The sequence below is a fragment of the Schistocerca americana genome, chromosome 2, assembly GCF_021461395.2.
Source record: "Schistocerca americana isolate TAMUIC-IGC-003095 chromosome 2, iqSchAmer2.1, whole genome shotgun sequence".
NCBI lineage: Eukaryota > Metazoa > Arthropoda > Insecta > Orthoptera > Acrididae > Schistocerca > Schistocerca americana.
Genome location: NC_060120.1, coordinates 572,566,179 through 572,589,000, shown reverse-complemented (window position 1 = coordinate 572,589,000; position 22,822 = coordinate 572,566,179). Strand labels below are relative to the sequence as shown.

General features: G+C 40.2%; 1 protein-coding gene across 1 annotated transcript in view; it reads right to left on the bottom strand.

Moving 5' to 3' along the window:
* The window catches only part of LOC124591556 (serine-protein kinase ATM-like), a 456,741-nt gene that overhangs the window by 402,069 nt on the left and 31,850 nt on the right, over positions 1-22,822 (bottom strand). The window contains exon 5 of the mRNA XM_047131742.1: positions 1,604-1,768. Within this exon, the coding sequence (XP_046987698.1) occupies positions 1,604-1,768 (165 nt within the window). The remainder of the gene's footprint in view (positions 1-1,603; positions 1,769-22,822) is intronic.

Here is a 22,822-nt window from a genome sequence, read left to right as displayed (position 1 = left end):
CCTACCAGAATACACTGTATACTACACTACTCAGCTCTCTTAGAGAGTTTATAGCCACACAGTATGGGTGCATTACTGTAGAAAAGATATTCCATCATATTCAGCAATACCGAAGCAGGTACCAGCACTGAGTGATGGGAACAGGAATTTCGTCCATGTGAACCATCTTAATCCCAGTGCTCATTAGTATAGTCTGAAAGTAACAGGAATTTCATTGTCTTAAACTGTCTTAATCCCAGTTCTCACTACTATAGCACACATGTCAGTGGTAGCGAATCATCCGCCTATCTGAGTCACCAATCCGTTACGTAGTAACCACCCAAGGTTTCAACAACTGTGTGTGTACCAGTCACCATGTACTTTGTGATGGAGTGAACATGTGCTTCATAGTCACTTATATGAGTGGAGGCAAGTTCATGTCACAACATGGCTCTCCAGAGCACTCAGCCCTTAGCAGCATTTGACTTTGTAGTATGACTGGTTCTGGGACTTGACAGTTCCCACACCAGCCATCAGTCCAATGTGGGGCCCTGCAACTCCAATTTCATGCAACCACACTATCAGCTAGCTGGAGTTACACACGCCGCTGCTAAACCTGATGGTTCAGAGTCACAAGCCAGTGCCACTATGTGGTGACCTCAACTAAGGTGTCTTTGTCTGGGAATCCAGGCATCTCAAAAAGGGTTCTAGGTTTAACGCTGGCATCTCCACACCTGATCTGCTGTTCATGGCCACCAATGTGTGAGCCCAATGGATGCCAGGGGTGGTTTCCTTGTGTCAGCAGGGATGCTTCGCTGGCCACAGCTCTTCCACTGGAGCAACACCTACCACTGCATGGTCATGAATGACCACTGGATGTTATGCCGAGGTAAATCCCCACTGTCTGGCTGGCCCCACACAACACCAAAATACGGTCAACAATGAACATTCAAAGCGGATGAGCAGTTCCACAATTTCTCATTGTGGTATTGGTACATCACAACCCACAGTTCCTGCACACACCTTTCTGTGACAGAAACGAGTGTCTTGGCTTGTAGTGGTGTCTGTATTGATGATATCATTACTGTAGCTAGATTTATCTGCCCCATGTCTATTGATTGCATTTTCTTTATATGCCCATTCCCCTTCAACTGAACTGCCTCTTGTTATATTCATTAACACAGTACCTACAGCCTCGTAGAACTTTAAATACAGTTCAACATTCCTCAGTATTTCAGTACTCCATCTCTTTACACAATCATTCTTTCTGGTGATTCTCTTAAAAACTTCAACTTTCTTTTCATCATTACTAAACTATGATCAAGTCTGTACTAACTAGGTATGCCTTGCAATACAGTAACTGATTTAAAATTATATTAATAAGGTTTTAATGTGTATACCAATGCCAGAATTTGCAAAAAAGTTCAGTTGGTCTGTCTGCATTTCACTATCAATTGGTCCATTAATTCCAGAACTTAAGCCCAATGTAAGACAGAAATAACAACTAAAAATTTAAAACACACACCTAACACAGTCAAGAACCACTATAACCAACTGTCGGAATCCATAAATTACCTAGGGAAAAATCGTGGTAAATTAAAATAAGTTTGTACATTTAACTTACCTGTCCAATGCTCTTCTCCGAGCTTACTTCGATACTCTTGACGTGGGAGCAAACTGCTCCTCACAATTTCTGTATATTTATCAGAGTAATTTTTTCTGAGGTAGTGGTCTGATAAAACCTGAAGAATACTTGTAATCAAAACTGAGCACATTATCCTTGGAACTCCTAGTGAAAAGAAGAAACATGAACTAATTTTAAAAAGAAACCAAAAATATTAATTTGAAAATGAAAAGTCTCTGAGCATCTGGTAACAAAGTATTATGCAGTTATTTTAGTTGATTTGTTCACAAACATTTTTTAAAAAATGCTCAAAATCATTAGTGCCTCCAGAATAAAGCTCACAACACAATAAGACGCATTACATTGGGGAGCGGGGGGACTCATTTGGTGAAACAAAGGAAATAGGAGTGGTGTCAAGGATAGGGACCACCAAAGATTGAGGCTGGCGAGGTTTTCAGAAAAGCTGGTAGCGGTGTGGCAGGCTCCAGATGGCACAGACTGTCAATCACTGAAGTGAAGCACGTTGTGTTGTACAGCATGTTCAGCAATTGGATGGTCCAGCTGCCTCTTGGCCACAGTTTGTCAAATGGCTATTCATGTGTAAAGACAGCTTGTTGGCTGTCATGCCCACATAGACGCAAGCACAGTGGTTGCAGCTCAGTCTGTAGATCACATGACTGCTTTCACATGTAATCCGGTAATCCAGCCTCTGATGGGATAGGTGGTGCCTGTGATGGGTTGCAGTAGATGGCGATGGGAGGATTATAGGACAGACCTTGCATCTATAGTCTGTCCAAAATTTCTTTAGGATTGATGGCAACGATCAAAGTGGTGGTGGTGGTGGTGGTGGTGGAGGGGGGGGGGGGGGGGGGGGGGGAGGCGGGGGGGGGGGGGGGGGGGGGGAGTGGAGAGCACGCAAGAGGCCCATGTCAATTTCTGCAAATACCACGCTATCTGCAGCCACTGCATATACCTGAAGCCTCCAGACCTTCAACCCCACACCACAACACTTCCTGCTTTATGTGCAGTTAGCTTACTGTCCTGTGTGATAGTTGCACCATATGATTTTGTGTGTTTGTTGTTACAGTTGTAGTCATTATTCTTTTATTTGTTGTTACTGTTATTCATTGTTACTGTTATTTTTGTTATCGTTATACATTGTGTGGTACTGAATGACATCAATTTGTAGTTCATCAAAAGTTATAAACGAAAAGTTCAATGTCGTTCTCTTGGCCTGGGTATTGCAATATGAGGGCAGTCAAGAGAAATGGTATGCATCTATGTGCCTACTTTGAGAATGAAAAACTTGATCAGGGTGTATGTGAAAATATGGGAAAAAGCCAGGAATTTCTTCATCTGGAGGAAAAAAAAAAAAAAAACATGGGAATTTTTCATTGTTTTAGTTTTCAGTTTAATTGTTGTAATTTTGACTGGTAAGAACTGATACTCTAACAAAGAATTTTACTTTAGCCTATTACTGAAAGAAGAACAGCAGCATTAAAACATAAACAACAGAATAACATCAAAATAAAACTTCAGTTGCAAAGAAAATATGCCATTTACAACAAAACATAGCGCACACAAACAAGCGTCTGCCAACAGCAAAATGTGGCAAAGACTACACGATAATTCGTAACAACAAACTGCTTTCAATGCATCTTTCTCATGGGCCTTGTTCAAAGAGTGTGACATCACAACTGTTCTACAAATCACGGTAAAATACTGTGAATGGTGCTTTCACGAGTGTCACTTTCAAAGTAAATTTCATTTTAAGCAAGATGAATTATGTTAAGTGTGAAATTTTCTTAAAACATGGAGCATTAGAATCTAAAGCAAAACTTAACACTGAGGTCCAGGCACTTAGGAAAATTTGAGGCACAAAAGACCAGCTATTTATGCCATTATTTAAAATTTTACTGGCACATTTGTGTTTGATGTATCTTAAAAGGTAACACACTAAGAAAGACTAAGTTTCAAGGTTAGTTAATCATATTTATTCTAATTATTTCACAGCTTACAAATTATGCAATAATGACAGCAAAAAGCATAATTATCCTTCAAAAAAAGTACAAGGCGAGTTCTTGGGCTATTTCACACGTAACTGGTTTTTCTATGGAAAAGTTGAAGTGCTCAACAGAACATGTATTCAGCCACGATACCCACAAAATGTGAACTTTATAATTGTGCTCGCCTCAAATATCCTGCTACTTAATGATAATGTTGCTATTGGCTGTCTACATCAAGTGTCCTATGTTCTGAACATCTGATTTTGACATTGGCTGGTGAGATCACATGACTGCGATTGGCTGACAAAAGGGCATTGCAATCTCAATAATAGTGCTTTGGAAGCTACCATGCTGTATTTGGTGAAATTTATGTTTAAATTTCCATAATATAAAAACATACAGTGTACGTGTTGCTACACATGAAAGATGTTTCCAAAATGTGTTTGTTTTGGCTGGGCTTTGTTTCCTAAAGTGCCAGGAAGTACTATGCTGGTGTATAAAACCTTCGGCATTCAAATGATTGATAAGTTTTACAACACTGAGGGAAAGTATATTGTCACCTAACATGCAAAAATGTACTTTCCCTTGGGAAAAAGTGTATTTTCACAAAGTAAATCTGTATTTGCACAAGGAAAAAGTGTATTTTTAATCGGGAAATCCGCAAAAAATATGGATTTTTTTTCTTGTCTGTGTATACACCCTATTAATGGTGGTCTGCTGCTCATGGCTAACAAAGTAATCGACAGAACTGCTGCTGCTGTGAGTATAAACAAAGAACAGTTGTGAAGATTGGGAAGGAAATGTATGACAAAGAAAAGGAAGCTGAAGAACCATTGAAACTTAACACCCTTGGAAAAAAAAAAAAGTCATCTGAATAAGAAGGTTACCAATATATATTCACTTGCAGAGGATGTGCTTCGTCATCATGTTTATCATTATGGTCACAGGAAGGAACAGCCGACACTCAGGAAGTTACAGGTCACACTTAAAGAATCAGGACTTTTTCAAGGCAGTCTCATATCCTTGTCACAGTTTTACACAAGCTAGGCTTTCACTATGGACATTTCTGTGGGCATAAGCTTTTGATGGAGAGGGAGGATATAGCTGCAAGGTGATATTGATTTTCAAGGGACATCCATAGCATAAATATGAAGGAAGTGGTGTAACTTGAGGAAAGATGGGTCATTTCTGGTCAAATTGTGAAGCAGAGCTGGACATATGACACAGCTAAAGGAACAATGGCAATGCCTTCTGACAAGGAGGGGGCCAACTTCTTCTTCATGCAGGCACCTCGCAAGGGTTTCTTTCAACCAGTCTCCTGCTTTTTAACTCAAAGATAACAGGAGATTTTCATGAAGAAATGAACCACATTACATTTACAAAGTGGTTTGAAGATTCATACTTAACAAATCCTGAAAAACCATCATTAACTTTTCTGGGCAATGCTCCTTAACATTCAGCAGTTGTTGATATAGCACCTACCATGGCAAACCAAAAGGAGGAAATGATCGATTGGCTTCAGCATTGTAAATTTGGCGTAAGTGGTAACCTTAAAAAAGGTGGTGCTTATGGAAAACTTATCTCTCCATAAGCCACAGTTACCCCTATATGAAATCAACAATCTGAAAAGAAATTAAAACATGGGTATATTGTCACTTGGCTACCACCTTACCTCCGCCATTTCAACCCAATAGAGTTAATACAGGCCCCATATTAAAGGTTACATTGCCAGCAATAGCAATAAATTTACACTCTTTGTAGTCAAAGTACTCACAAGAGCGGCTGTCAGGAATATCACCTCTGAAGATAGAAAGAAAGCCATCAAACATAGGTGGAGCATAATGGAAAGAGCACAGCAGAATGAAGATCTTTTTTGAAAATTCAGTGGAGGAGAGGTGAAATTTCATTAAATGACAACAGTGACAGTGACACTCCTAGGATCTGTCATAGGGATGACAGTGATATTAGTGCAGATTTTCCATTAACGCCTGTAGAAATGGAACACAGGTGAATTCGGCTACATGTTTGGCATGTGCAGTTTACATCTGTTGGTTGGTTTGGGGAAGGAGACCAGACAGCGTGGTCATCGGTCTCATCGGAATAGGGAGGGATGGGGAAGGAAGTCGGCCGTGCCCTTTCAGAGGAACCATCCCGGCATTTGCCTTGAGTGATTTTAGGGAAATCACGGAAAACCTAAATCAGGATGGCCGGACGCGGGATTGAACCGACGTCCTTCCGAATGCGAGTCCAGTGTAGTTTACATCTGTATGTACCCATTTAACAAAATTATATCATCGTAAGTTTCAAATTTTTAACAGAAGGTCTTAATAGCAAGTAATTCCAAAGGAAGTTGGGGAATTCAGTCTGTATCAGACAAAATAAATATTACTGTTTGCAACACAACTGCTGTACTACAGAGGCCCCGTTATTTTTGTGTCACTTTTGTTCTCCATAAACAACAAAGGTTTAAGATACATTTCCCACTTCATTTTTTGTTGTGTTAGAATTAAGTAGATGGATCATAAAAAAACTAATAACAATTTCACTAAAAACCTACAGCGAACTGTTTTTTGTGTAGAAACTGTACGGGTGACCAATTAGTGGTTGACGCATGAGCGAACCCATTGTGCATCATACTTAACTGAAATTACCTCACATTAGAGGTTTCCAACTGAGATATGGTTTCAAACACATGAAAATATAACGTATTCTTAAAATTTCATTTGATTTGTGTATTCACCTGACTTTGGTAACAAAAAAGTTTCCCCACATGTCAAAAATTTGGTAATGCCATGAGAAAATGCATTTTCATAAACAGTCCCTATATCTCCTTAATAATTTGTTGCTGCACATGAAACGAAAATCAAAACATAGTGTAACTTTTCCAGAACACATTCATGCAATTTCCATGTTTATGAAGTGAATAGTTTGCCTGTTTGAGAGAGCTAAATGAAAATTAAGATTATGCATGTGTTCTGTGCAAGATGTGGCAACTCTGTTCCGCACTTCCATGTGCTCCTGCTGAAAAGACAATCCTAAAGTAGTTGTGGACAGATTATAACACTACTGCACAGATACGAGAGCCATGAGCCAAGGAGTTGGGAGGAGGTATGGACTAAGGATGGACAGGGATATTGTGGAGGTTTGGGGCCATTGCATTTTAGGCCACAACGAGTAGTAGTCCACGCCCCAGTGGAGAATGCGAATCAGTTGTTCCAGCCCTGAGCAGTACTAAGTCATGAGGAGAGTGCTCCATAGTGGTTGGATGATGGGAATGTGGGATGTGGTAAGTAACTGGAGAGACAAGGCACAAGGTCGAGAGGGTAATTTTGGTCTTTGAACGACTCAGAAGGGTCCTTGCTATATCTGGAAAGGGACTGCTCGTCACTTGAGATGTGATGGCCAATGGGTAGCTAGACTTCATGGAAGGAATTTCTTGCTATGGAGTGGTTGGCAGGTATTGCTGGTAGTTGGTAAGTTTGATGTGGACGGAGATTTTGATGTCATTGTCATCTTTCAGGTGGAGGTCAACATCAAGGAAGGTAGCTGGTTGGTTTGAGGAGGACCAGGTGAAGTGAATGGGGGAGAAGGTGTTGTGGTTCTGGAGGAATGTGGATACGGTGTCCTCTCCATCAGTCCAGAAAACAAAGATACCAATGAATCTGAACCAGGTGAGGGGTTTGGGCATTAATAGCAACAAGCAAGGTGCTGTGTGGTAAAGGAATAGAAACTGTGGAGGGTCAGTGGAGGAAATGGTTGGTGTCTTATACAGGAGGGTAGGTTGCCAATAACAGGCTGAAGGTGCTGGTCCACAGCAGCCCAGATTCTCTCAGTGGGGGTACAGTAACAGGGCATCATGGTGCATCTTTGGGTGCTTGTGTTTATGGACTTTAGCAAGCATGTAGATTGTAGAACGCAGGAGCAGAGTCAGGGGAGAGGCTGTAGAATAAATCCAAGGATGGTAGGAGACACTGGTGATCCTGATTGATTTCTGGAATGAGGCTACTGTGGCAGGGTTAGTAGGTGAATGAATCTATCAGCTGGCAGAGTCCTTCTGCCAGGTAATCCCAACAGTTCAAAACCAGAGTGGTGGAGCCTTTGTCAGCAGGTAAGATTATAAGGTTGGTATCAGTTTTTAGGTGGTGTATTGCAGTTCTTTCTGGGCATGTAATGTTCGTTTCCATGTTGAGGGATCTCTGGAATGATGGTTAGGCAAGGTTTGAGGATAAGAAATGCTTGAATGGTGACACGGGGTAGTTTGGGGGGGGAGGGGGGCCAGTAAGGGGTGGATCATGGTTAGATGGAGAAGTGAATTGAGTCAAACAGGATCCAACATTGGTTTTGTGTTGAGTCCCATTGGTAGGGCTGGTAGCGAAAAAATATTTCCATTGTAGGGTGGGGGAGAAGGAGAGAAGATCGTTAACAAGTCCAGCATGTTTGGATTTGGGATAGGGACAAAAGGTAAGGCCTTTGGAAAGGACTGATACTTCTGTGTGACTAAGGCTTTTGGGGGAAAGCTTCATGAATATGTTATGGGTCTGTTTAGGTTCTGCATTTTGTATGGCAGTGGGAGGGAGTTTCTGAGGGTGTGGTACATAGTAAATGTAGTAGATCGACGAGGCAAGGTTTCGTCAGCTACGAGGGGATGTGGGAGAAGTTTGGAGGCTGTTGTAGAGATGGTGGATAGTGGCAGTTCAATGCAGGAACAGGAAGTGAACAGGTTGGAGAATTATTTGACGTGATGATGTGCTTGCTGTTCTAGTTGCTGGAGGGCAAGAGTTTCAATGTGAGAGATGGGAAACAGGAATTTGGGACGGCAGAGCAGGAGAATTTTCCGAATGGACAGAAGGTACTGCAAGGATGTTTGGGCCTAATTTGCATGGTTTGCAGGACCACATTGGTGACAGCTATGGACTGGGCAGAATTTGAAGAGAGAGAAATTGTGGAAGGAGGAGTTGCATCTGGGGATGGGTAATTTGATTGTAAGGCCACTGGGGTGTTTCTATGAACTAGGCAACAACGCAGGAGCAGCATGAGACTGGGTTCTGGCTAAGGATAAGTAAACTTTTCTGTATTGGCACAAACGGGATAAGGAATAAAATGTGTAAAAATTTATTAATTATGCAAAAATACATACAAAAACTGGTAAAAATAAATGAAATAGGTAAAAAATGTTGGGAAAAATCATAAAAAGGACAGAATGGATGAAGCATGGGGAAGAATGATGTAACCTGAGGAACTATGACTGATAGTGAAAGGCAAAAACAAAATAAAATCGATATGAAAACACAGTGAGATCATAGAGAAAAGTAAATGAAAACACACTGTGGGATGCAGGTTCGTGAGCGGATATGCATGAAGTGATTGGACAGCAGATGTGAATGGATTAGGTAAGGTTAGTATGTGCATGCTGGAACGAGAGAAGAGATGAGAAATAAGAATGGAGGTCAGAGTTAGGTAAAGGTTCAACAAAACAAGTTCGCGTGGCATAAAAAGGTACAGAAAATATCACGGGATAATAAGCAATAGTGAACAGGACTTTTGACAGATTTGAAGGTCTTGGCTTAATTACATTGGTGGGAATAAAGTGAGACACAAGACGCTGCACCAACAATCAGAGCAGTCACATAGTCATGTGTTGTGCGCAGTGAAGACGGTTGACACAGAGTGAATTCAAAGGTAATAGCAGTGTATATGGCTACAACACTTGGAGAAAGGAGGATCTTCACTACTCAAGGTTAAATCTAACTTTGGCTCAGAAGGGGGTAAATTATTATATATATAAAAACAAAGATGTAGTGACTTACCAAATGAAAGTGCTGGCAGGTCGACAGACACACAAACAAACACAAACATACACACAAAATTCAAGCTTTCGCAACAAACTGTTGCCTCATCAGGAAAGAGGGAAGGAGAGGGAAAGACGAAAGGATGTGGGTTTTAAGGGAGAGGGTAAGGAGTCATTCCAATCCCGGGAGCGGAAAGACTTACCTTAGGGGGAAAAAAGGACGGGTATACACTCGCACACGCGCACACACACACACACACACACACACACACACACACACACACACACACCTTCCAAACCTTGTGTGTGTGTGTGTGTGTGTGTGTGTGTGTGTGTGTGTGTGTGTGTGTGTGTGCGTTGTCATTATTCAATACTGGATTTACTATTGTTAGACACATCTCATTAAGTAAATTAAACAGAGCCAAACAAAAACTGCCTGTAAGGATGCACAAAGCTTTGATTACTGTTCTATCTACATAACAAACACAGTCTATCAAGCAAGGTAATACATTAAACTCCCAGTACCATGACTTAACTACATAAGACAAGATCCTTCTTTATGAGGTGAAGCAAGAAAAGAGGGAAGACCAATCAATGAAATAAGAATAACCAGAGCAGCCAGGCAGACTTTCTTCACTGTTTCATCTTCTCTCTTTTCTTATCCAAGGTTTGATGTGACTTTACTTCTCCTCACACACCGGTACAACTTAACTTTTGCTTCTCAGGCACAAACAACTCAACAGTTATCAAATTTCTGAGATTTAACTGCACTACTTAAATTTATTTGTACTACAGTTCTTCTTGTTTTATCACATATTAATCACTATCACTAGGAAACAAGATGGCTAGTTATATCACAGCAGTGTGCCACTGACAGGTTGGTGTGCATGGGAATGCATTCTGATTTGATATTCCTTTTTAGTGCAGGGTTCCCTTGCTGTAATGCTAGGATTCACAAAGTAGAACTACTAAATACAATATCTTGTTTATACCAGTATTAAAGTGATTATGGCACATAGAAAGGCAGTGTACATACTGCATAAACGATTAGCTGATGTAATAATGCTTCTGTTCAATCTGCAGCTAAAATCACCACGACAGAAGACACATTTAGGGCACGGCAAATGAGAAATACAGGTGTTGAAGAACTTGGTAACTGATTATAATTATCAACTCCAACAGTAAATAATTGTGTTTATAATTAAGGAAACAGAGTGAGCTTCATAAATCAAGCAGCAGTTTCTACACTTGAATGAATAATGTTGTTTTTATTGTCCTTATTGCAGATTGGAAAGACAAAATCGTTTAGTACTATTATGTACGTGAATTACATTGTTAGCAACCAGTTACATTATTTAGGCCTCAAAAGGTTAACGTACAAATAAAGAGCCAAGCTAAGCATAACTCAGTGTACATACGGCATATTAGGGCATGGTCAGCATGCCATATCCATGTCTCATTTAAAATTACAAAAAATAATGATGATGTGGTCATTATACATTAAAGAAATATTCTATACAGGCTCAAGATAGGGACAGATTATTTGTTATATCAACGGATAAATCATTATGTACAGATACATCTGTGGCAGAATTGTGAACACTGACATTGTATGTACATGTGTAATGGACCCAAAAGCTGATTTGCAATTAGGAAGTCAACAATCACAGACAAAAATGTATGCAACAAACTTCTGCCATGTTTATGACATTTAATGAATGAAAGCTTGGCTGTATAAGTTATCATTTTAGATATAAAACTCAAGACGTGAAGATTCTACCAATCAATGTAGTGTGGTAAACAAGTCCTATTATAGGTAACAACGGTCACTGCTATGCACATGGCATGTTAGTAGACTATATTATCTTCCTCTCCTAAAATCCCCAAAGTCTGGCATATGGAGGAATTTGGTATGTGAGAAGCTCTCCTACAGAATGATGGAAGAGTATTGACTTTCTGCTGTTGTTTGCTCATCAAATCAAAATATCACAGCTACCTTAAATAAAATAAAGTTACGATAATCTTTACAGGTGCTGATGTTTACTTTGACTGGAATAAGGATAGAAGCACAAGGTACAGTGGCAGATAAAGTAGACGTACAGTGCATCCACACACTGTGACTCTGAAATCTATGAACAAGCGGGCACAGCCAAACGAGCACCACATGACCATACGCAGCGAGCATGGAGACATGTAATTGGGTTAGGTAGTATTGGGGTTACTGCTGAGCTATCCCAAGCAAACCTCCACCCCACTCTTGCGCCATATATTTCTCTCAGGTGAAGCCACCCCTTGTGAAGACAAGGAAAACCAAAATTGAAGAAGGAGGCCACTTTCAGAACATTTGATTGTGTACCATAGTGCCTCTGGAGTTTAAGACAGTATGTCTGTCACAGAAAAAGGTCAACATTTCATGTACCCTGTACTATTTTTTACATGTCATGACTTCTGAGATAACTGTTTCAGCCGTGTTCACCACAATGTTGAAAGATCCATCAAACCTGGAAGAACAACTCTTTTTCAGTAATTAAGGGAGCACTTTGTCCTAAGGAAAAAACATTTCTCAAGTTGTTAATTATACAAGAACCATTACCCAAATGAAAGATTATGGAGTAACCTAAGATGATCTCTCATTACTATGTAAAGCATACTCAAATTACATATGTAATCGAACTAATCCATATGCCACAAAATGTATTGTTCGCAATTAAACTAAAATGGTTGTCTCATTAGGGATTGAGGAAATCCACACAATGCAAAAACATTAGATTTCACCGTGGCTTAATATTTCTTATCTGTTGTCTTTCATTCTTCAGTTGACACTTTAGCTCAGTTTACAGGAATACACATAATGAATGTGCGAGTACAGGTCGTAGACACGTGGTTGACGACATATGGAAGTTTAGGTCTGGCCACGAGTCATGCCAAACGGTAAGGCGACCGATCGCGATAAGCGGGAAATACAGGTTAGTGCCCTGATCCGGCACAGATTTTTATTGTTGTCATTTCATTCTACAGCTGAAGGTAGTCATTCACAATCGCGAATTCACTTGATACGTTTCGGAACGGCTGTGGTCGCCACAGTGCATCGTCATCAGAATAACAAAGGCACTGCAATATCGTTAGCTCAGTTTACCTCCTTTGGGATAGTTAAGTTTATTGTTTACTGCTGTTTTTGGTGGTAGACTTTCATCTTGATTGATTTTTCCTATACATCACATAACTGATTTACCTTGTTATTTGAAGTTTTTACCAATTACTGTTGTTTTCCCATAGCAAAACTGCACAAGTTTTTTTCTCTCAATGGTTCTGAATATTTTTCGTAGTGCTGAATCTGAATTTCAAGTTTGCTGCCTTCTGGGAGGTCTACTTACCAATGAAAATTTTTTTAAAAAATATCAAAATTTTTGCACTTTCCACAGCTTTTCACTTGTATCTCAAAACCAATGTGTTTTTCGGAGATGACCATTCTATGCAAAATTAAAACAGATAAAATTATCTACAAAATGTACTTGTCAGATTTGATTTTATGATGAGCGGTATCAGTGCAAGAGTGCTCTGGAAAGCAGCCATTTTTTTGGTCCTATGACTAGAACATCAAAAAATGCTCACTCCCATACCCTAGAACTTGAAAAATATGCATATTATCAAGAAAAATTCTTACACCCGATGAAAGTGGATTAAATTTCCTGCAAAGGACATTTATAACATTCAGTTTTCTCATAAGAAAGAGAGAGCAAAGTGAAAATTACCAAAAATGCCCTCTGTGCCCTGCTCCTACCTGTCGATCTTTCATCAGCACTATACATTCAGTGTATTACACTTAAGAGTGGTTACTTTGAACGAATTGATAAGAAAGCTTGTATGATGAAAACACTAGCAAATAACATTTACAACTAATTAACTAATACTGAATAGAAAGATGGACATGAAATCTATATGTAGAATGTATGTGTGCGTCATGAAATGAGCAAATGTCGAGCCCAAGTCTGAGTCATCACTTCAAGCAGGTTCTCCATCTGGAAAAGAAGGCATTCAGTGGTATAACATGGATACAAAAGACAGGAGTTGTATAGTGAAGGATCGATTATGAAGATATAACTGTACTTATGTCAAATGTGGAGTTTTTTTTTACTTGTCTCTGTTTGTCTGTTGGTGGCCCAAGCAAAATTTGTTGGGCACTAGAAAGTCAAAGTGAAGGGTCTTGGGCACTGGGAGATTTTGGCAAAACAAGGACAGACTGATCACCCAACACATGATAAAATGCAGTGGAAGTGGAATCATCTGCATGTGGACAACTGATGATGCAGACACACTGATACTGCAGGCAGCAGAATCCCTGGCTTCAGCTCACGAGTGTCGCAATTGGGGAGGGGGTTGACCTTATGGTCATAATGATGGGTCTCCCCCCAATATCTTGTTTCCTCAAGCCAGTGAGAGGTACTGCCCCTCAGTTTTTCTACCATCTGAGAAGTGCAGTGGAAAAGAAGAAGAGTGTTGCCAACCATATCCACACAATTAAATGATCTTTTAGCCAATTCATAGGAAATAATAACTGGTGCTGAGAAATTTCTGATTGCCCATTATTATGATCACCACACAACCATGACATTCAACAAGCTGAGGTATAAGAAACATGCGACATCAGCCTACAAGGCATCAGCAAACATGGCTTCCATTCCTCCCACTAAAGCTTTCACTCAACAAGATATCTTCAGAGTTTTCCATCAGGTACCACAGTTTACCAGAAACTACTTGTATTGAGACCAGTGGGGGTGGAAGTTGACAAAAAATGAGTTGGCTCCATTGCCACACTGAAGTCTTCAGCTCCCAAGATATTCCTTCAGCTTATGAGATGCGACAATAAAGTAATGACACTGATATGTAAAAAAAATGTTGCTTACTGTTTTAGTCAAGTTTACAGTTGTCTCCTTCAAAGTAGTTCCCTTCTGATTGAACACACTTTTTCCAGCGCTTCTGCCGTTGATGGTAACATTTCTGGAACTCATCTTCTGTAATATCCTTCAAGACCCTCGTCACAGCTTTTTGGGCATCTTGTGTTGTTTGAAAATGGTGTCCCTTGACTGCCATTTTGACTCTTGGAAATAGAAAAAACTCGCACAGAGCTATATCTGGTGAATAAGGTGGCTCTGGTAGTAGTGAAAGTTGTTTAGAGGTTAAAAAATGCTGTTCTGACAGACCAGTATGGTATGGCGCATTATCGTGTTGCAGAATCCAATTATCAGTAATGTTGGCATGGACATGAAGAACTCTTTTACGAAGTGTTTCTAAAATTTCTTTGTAGTAATATTGGTAAACTGTTTGTCCATGAGGCATCCACTATTTATGAACAATTCCCTTGGAGTCAAAGAAGATCTTCATCTTCAACATTCGTTCTGCCTTCACTAAACATTTTATGCCAAAGAAAAACTTGAGCTCAACATAACCTCCTCTCCACAAGCCTTCTGAAGCTTACCGTAAGTTGTCGTCACGTTTTCACCCAATTTAATGCAAAAAGAAATGGCATACCGTTTCGCAATATTATGCGGTTCCATTTCCATGATGAGAGACACAAACACGTGTTAACTTATTACAGCACAACTCATGACTGAGGAGTTGCATCAATGTGCAGCGTGGACCAGCAGCAGCTTATAGACCAAGGTCAAAGATATTTTGCCTATGCAAGCCTGCAGGGTTGACACATATTGCAAAGAAAATCAGTCTCATTATTTTATTGTCGCACCTCGTAGATCCTGCATATGCAAGAGAGATTGCCAAGATCGGTATGGGTGTAGGCGAGCAGGACTGTTCTGCATGAAATTGTGGCAGCAATGTGAAGGTCCATGCTTTGATATATAAAGCAAAGACAGCCTGAACGAGCTCCTTGCATTGCAATACCAATGACTGAAGCAGCTGAAATGACAGAAGGTATTAATTCATGTAATATTTTGTGGCATTATGCACCTTATTACCCCTCCCCCCCCCCCCCCCCCCCCATGAACGATGGACCTTGGCATCTTGGCATTGGTGGGGAGGCTTGCGTGCCTCAGCAATACACATAGTCGTACCAAACTGGCCTTGATGTGCTGGTGCTGCGAACAGCTGAAAGCAAGGGAAAGCTACAGTGGAATTTTTCTCGAGGGCATGTAGCTTTACTGTATGGTTAAATGATGATGGCGTCCTCTTGGATAAAATATTCTGGAGGTAAAATAGTCACCCACTCGGATCAGGAGGACATTGTAATCACGAGAAACAAAACTGGCATTCTACGGATTGGAGCGTGGAATGTCAGATCCCTTAATCAGGCAGGCTGGTGAATACAGGGCTATAAATACAAAATCAAATAACAGTAATGCAGGAGTGTGTTAAATAATGAATAAAAAAAATAGAAATGCAGGTAAGCTATGACGAACAGCACAGTGAATGCATTATTGTAGCCAAGATATACATGAAGCCCATGCCTACGACAGTAGCAGAAGTTTATATGCCAAACAGCTCTGCAGATGAAGAGATTGAAGAGATGTATGATATGATTAAAGAAATTATTCAGAACATTAAGGCAGACGAAAACTTAAATAGCCCTGGAGGACTGGAATGTGATTGTAGGAAAAGGAAGAGAAGGAAATGTAGTAGGTGAATATGGACTGGAGGTAAGGAATGAAAGGGGAAGCTGCCTGGTGAAATTTTGCATGAAGCACAACTTAATCACAGCTAAGAATCTTGAATGAAGGTTGCATACATGGAAGAGGCTTGGAGACACCAGAAGGTTTCATATGGATTATATAATGGTAAGTCAGATATTTAGGAAGCAGGTTTTAAATTGTAAGACATTTCCAGGGGAAGATGTGGACTCTGACCACATTTTATTGGTTATGAACTGTAGACTGAAACTGAAGAAACTGCAAAAAAGTAGGAATTTAAGGTGATGGGACCTGAATAAACTGGAAGAACCAGAGGTTAAGGAGAATTTCAGAGAGAGTATTAGGGAATGATAGACAAGAACAGGGGAAAGAAATACAGTAGAAGAATAATGAGTAGCTTTGAGAGATGAAATGGTGAAGGCAACAGAGGATCAAGTAGGTAGAAAGAAGAGGGCTGGTAGAAATCCATGGGTAACAGAAGAGATAGAAGGGAGAAAATATAAAAGTGCAGTAAATGAAGCAGGCAACAGGAATACAAACGTCTCAAATATGAGATCAACAGCAAATGCAAAATGGTTAAGCAGGGATGGCTAGAGGACAAATGAAGGGATGTAGAAGCATGTATCACTAGGGGGTAAGATAGATATTGCCAGCAGGATAGTTAAAGAAACCCTTGGTAAAAAGAGAACCACCTGTATGAATATCAAGAGCTCTGATGGAAAACCCATCCTAAGCAATGAAGGAAAAGCAGAAAGGTGGAAGGAGTATACAGAGGGTTTATGCAAGGGCGATGTACTTGAGGGCAATATTACGGAAATGGAAGAGGATGTAGATGAAGATGAAATGGGAGGCACAACGCTGCATGAAGAATTTGACAGAGCACTCAGTCTTCAGGCCACGAGTGGCCCACAGGGGCCATCCGACCGCCGTGTCATCCTCAGAGGAGGATGCGGACAGGAAGGGTGTGGGATCAGCACACTACTCTCCATTTGACAGAGCACTGAAAGATCTAAGTCGAAACAAGGCCCTGGGAGCAGATAACATTCCATTAGAACTTGAGAGAGCCAGTCATGACAAAACTCTTCCATCTGTTGAGCAAGATGTATAAGACAGGCAAAATATCTCAGACTTCAAGAAGAATATAATAATTCCAATCCCAAAGAAAGCAGGTGTTGACAGATGTGAAAATTACCAAACTATCAGTTTAATAAGTCATGGTTGCAAAATACTAACACAAACTCATTACATATGAATGGAAAAACTGTTAGAAGCTGACCTCAGGGAAGATCGGTTTGGAACCCGTAGAAATTCTGGAACACGTGAGGCAATACTGACTCTACGACTATCTTCTAAGATCGATTAAGGAAAGCATTGGTAGACTTAGAGAAAGCTTTTGACAATGTTGACTGGAATACTCTCTTTCAAATTCTGAAGGTGGCAAGGATGAAACACACAGATCGAAAGGCTATTCACAATTTGTACAGAAACCAGATGGCAGTCATGAGAGTCGAGGGGCATGAAAGAGAAACAGTGGTTGAGAAGGGAGTGAGACATGATTGTAGCCCATCTTCAATGTTATTCAATCTGTATATTGAGCAAGCAGTAAAAGAAACAAAAGAAAAATTTGGAGTAGGAATTAAAATACATGAAGAAGAAATAAAAACTTTGGGGTTTGCTGACAACACTGCAATTCTGTTAGAGACAGCAAAGGACCTGGAAGAGCAGTTGAACAGAATGGACAGTGTATTGAAAGGAGGATATAAGATGAACAACAACAAAAGCAAAGCAAGGGTAATGGAATGTAGTCGAATTAAATCGGGTGATGCTGAGGGCATTAGATTAGGAAACAAGACACTTAAAGTAGTAAATGAGTTTTGCTATTTGGGAAGTAAAATAACTGATGATGGTCAAAGTAGAGAGGATATAAAATGTAGACTGACTATGGCAAGGAAAGCGTTTCTGAAGAAGAGAAATTTGTTAACATTGAATAGAGATTTAAGTGTCAGGAAGTCCTTCCTGAAAGTATTTGTATGGAGTGTAGCCATGTACAGAAGTGAAACATGGATGATAAACAGTGTAGACAAGAAGAGAACAGAAGCTTTTGAAATGTGGTGCTACAGAAGAATGCTGAAGATTTGATGGGTAGATCACGTAACTAATGAGGAGATACTGAACAGAATTGGGGAGAAGAGGAATTTGTGGCACAACCTGACACAAAGATGGGATCGGTCGGTAGGACACATTCTGAGGCCTCAAGGGATCACCAATTTAGTACTGGAGGGGAGTGTGGAGGGTAAAAATCATAGAGGGAGACCAAGAGATGAATACACTAAGCAGATTCAGAAGGATGTAAGTTGCAGTAGTTATTTGGAGATGAAGAGGATTGCACAGGATAGAGAAGCATGGAGAGCTGCATCCAACCAGTCTCTGGACTGAAGATGACAACAACAACAACATGCACCTTTAGTGATCAATTTGTCTCTATCATAACATTAAACATTCAATTACAATTTATTTTCAGTTGAAGAACAACAACAACTTACTGTACCATCCACAGCCGCTGATAGTTCACCTGGGTCTTCCACTGCCAAAGGCCCTTCATCTGGTTCTTCTAGCGCCCAAAATATGTTGCTATGTGTTGCCTGGGCCACCGACAGGCAAATAGAAAAAAGTACCTCCACATGTCACGTAAGTGCAGGCATTTCTTCAAACATCAATAGGTCACCTACACAGCTTCTCTGTCTCTTGTATGCATATTATATCACTAAATGCCTTCTCTTCCAGAACCTACCTGAAGTGATGACCCACTCTTGTGCACTTTACCAAATGCAGCTTCTTTCTATTCAATGTCATGTTCCTAATAAGTTGTAAATGTAGTTTGATAACATTTTCATCAAACAAACATTTCCATCAATTCATTCAAAACAACCTCTTAAGTGTAATACACTAAACGCTTAGTGCTGAAAAAGATCAATTGGTAGGTGGTGTCATTTGGCATTTTTGGTAATTTTTACTTTGCTCTCTCCCTTTTATGAGAAAACTGAATGATACAAACATCTCTTGGAGGAAATTTAATCTACTCACATGAGATTTGTGGGTTTTCAATGATAATATGTATATTTTTTGAGTTGTAAGGTGTGGAAATGGGCATTTTTTGACTGTTCACAGAAGGACCAAAAAATCACTGCTTTTCTGAGCACTCTAGTGCTGATACCACTTGTCATAAAATCAAACAAGACTAGGGTATTTTGTAGGAAATTTTGTCTATTTTAGTTTTTCACACGATGATCATTCTTTGAAAAACGCATAGGTTCACAACATAAGAGAAAAACAAATAAAAAGCGCCAAAATTTTGAGTTTTTTTGCATTTTTTGTTGTGAAGCCAATCTCCTACAGAGCAGTAAACTTGAAATTCAGATTCAGCACCCCAAAAATCATGTAGATCCGTTACGAGAAAAACTTCTGCATTGTTGTTGTTGTTGTTGTTGTTGTTGTTGTTGTGGTCTTCAGTCCTGAGACCGGTTTGATGCAGTTCTCCATGCTACTCTATCCTGTGCAAGCTGCTTCATCTACCAGTACCTACTGCAACCTACATCCTTCTGAATCTGCTTAGTGTATTCATCTCTTGGTCTCTCTCTACGATTTTTACCCTCCACGCTGCCCTCCAATGCTAAATTTGTGATCCCTTGATGCCTCAAAACATGTCCTACCAACCGATCCCTTCTTCTAGTCAAGTTGTGCCACAAACTTCTCTTCTCCCCAATCCTATTCAGTACCTCCTCATTAGTTACGTGATCTACCCACCTTATCTTCAGCATTCTTCTGTAGCACCACATTTCGAAAGCTTCTATTCTCTTCTTGTCCAAACTAGTTATTGTCCATGTTTCACTTCCATACATGGCTACACTCCATACAAATACTTTCAGAAACGACTTCCTGACACTTAAATCTATACTTTATGTTAACAAATTTCTCTTCTTGAGAAACGCTTTCCTTGCCATTGCCAGTCTTCATTTTATATCTCCTCTACTTCGACCATCATCGGTTATTTTACTCCCTAAATAGCAAAACTCCTTTACTACTTTAAGTGTCTCATTTCCTAACCTAATTCCCTCAGCATCACCCGACTTAATTCGACTGCATTCCATTATCCTCGTTTTGCTTTTGTTGATGTTCATCTTATATCCTCCTTTCAAGACACTGTCCATTCCGTTCAACTGCTCTTCCAAGTCCTTTGCTGTCTCTGACAGAATTACAATGTCATCGGCGAACCTCAAAGTTTTTACTTCTTCTCCATGAACTTTAATACCTACTCCGAATTTTTCTTTTGTTTCCTTTACTGCTTGCTCAATATACAGATTGAATAACATCGGGGAGAGGCTACAACCCTGTCTCACTCCTTTCCCAACCACTGCTTCCCTTTCATGCCCCTCGACTCTTATAACTGCCATCTGATTTCTGTACAAATTGTAAATAGCCTTTCGCTCCCTGTATTTTACCCCTGCCACCTTCAGAATTTGAAAGAGAGTATTCCAGTTAACATTGTCAAAAGCTTTCTCTAAGTCTACAAATGCTAGAAACGTAGGTTTGCCTTTCCTTAATCTTTCTTCTAAGATAAGTCGTAAGGTCAGTATTGCCTCACGCGTTCCAACATTTCTACGGAATCCAAACTGATCTTCCCCGAGGTCGCCTTCTACCAGTTTTTCCATTCGTCTGTAAAGAATTTGCATTAGTATTTTGCAGCTGTGACTTATTAAACTGATAGTCCGGCAATTTTCACATCTGTCAACACCGGCTATCTTTGGGATTGGAATTATTATATTCTTCTTGAAGTCTGAGGGTATTTCGCCTGTCTCATACATCGTGCTCACCAGATGGTAGAGTTTTGTCATGACTGGCTCTCCCGAGTTTCAGGGAGAGCATAAGGAAACAATTGACAGGAATGGGGGAAAGAAATACAGTAGAAGAAGAATGGGTAGCTCTGAGGGATGAAGTACTGAAGGCAGCAGACGATCAAGTAGATAAAAAGACGAGGGCTAATAGAATCCTTGGGTAACAGAAGAAATATTGAATTTAATTGATGAAAGGAGAAAATATAAAAATGCAGTAAATGAAGCAGGCAAAAAGGAATACAAACGTCTCAAAAATGATATCGACAGGAAGTGCAAAATGGGTAAGCAGGGATGGCTAGAGGACAAATGTAAGGATGTAGAGGCTTGTCTCACTAGGGGTAAGATGGATACTGCCTACAGGAAAATTAAAGAGACCTTTGGAGAGAAGAGAACCACTTGTATGAATATCAAGAGCTCAGATGGCAATCCAGTTCTAAGCAAAGAAGGGAAGGCAGAAAGGTGGAAGGAGTATATAGAGGGTTTATACAAGGGCGATGTACTTGAGGACAATATTATGGAAATGGAAGAGGATGTAGATGAAGATGAAATGGGAGATAAGATACTGCGTGAAGAGTTTGACAGAGCACTGAAAGACCTGAGTCGAAACAAGGCCCCGGGAGTAGACAACATTCCATTAGAACTTCTGCATATTTGTTATGAAATCGGCTCTTTTGAACACCAAATGACTGGACTACATAGCTTTCCCTTAGGGGGCAGAGCAGCATTACTATACTACATGACTCCAGCCCAGTATATCATTTCTATGTAACACTGCTCCACATAAAACATATTATGAAGAATAATAACCAAAACTGTAGAATGCATTCTCTTCAGGAACATTAACATAAAGGAGGTGTTTGAAATCTGTGCCTCACAGATTCATCAATTGGACAAGGGGGAACAACACCAGTGAATCATTAGAAGCAGTTTGAAATTTTAAGACACTTTTCCAAAGCGACCAACAATGAACATATTACCTTCTTTACAAGTGAGGCCTAGGAAGGTAACCTCACCAGCAGGGGAGTGAAAGATACAAACCTCACCCAGGTCATACATAGAAAGAACTGCTACTGTATAGTAAAGTAGGTAACTGAAAGAAATATGCACTGAAATGAATAGAAATAACTCTTTTTATTCAGAGACAATAATTACAGTGAAGTTGCTATGATGGTCCCCTGAAAATTAAAAAGAAAAGAAGGGGGGGGGGGGGGGCGCATATGGTTCTCAATAGGGTGTGTGATCACTATGGACAGTAACGCATGCTCTGCAACCTCCTTCTATGCTGGCCACTTGGTCGGCAAGGATTCTTGTGGTATGTTTCATTCCTCCACCAGCATGGCTGACAATGTCTAAATGGTCATTGGCACATGTGGACATGCTGCAAAACACCTCCCCAATGCATCCCACATGTGCTCGATGGGCTTTTAGTTGGATGAATGGGCAGGCCAGTCCATTCGCCAAATATCCTATTGTTCCAAAAACTACTCAGCCTGTGCAGTTTGATGTGGTCACACATTGCCATTCACAAAAATTCATGGCTGAATGCACGTCTGAAAAGATGCAATTGGGTAAGGAATACAGTGTCACAATAATGTTGACTGCTGCATGTACTGTGTTCACAGATCTGGAGGTCAGTGTGACCATGCAACATTATGCCTTCCCATACCACAACATCTGGACTGCCAACAAAATAATGTCCAACAACATTCCCGGGTACATTATCTGTCTCTACCTCTCGTCATACGATGATAAATGATGTACCCAGGAACATTTTGTAGCAAAATTGTTTTGGTGGCCCAGATGTCACAGTATGGGAAAACATAATGTTGCATGACTATGCTGACCAAATCTTTGAACACTCTCCAGTCAATATTAATTGTAACACTGTACTA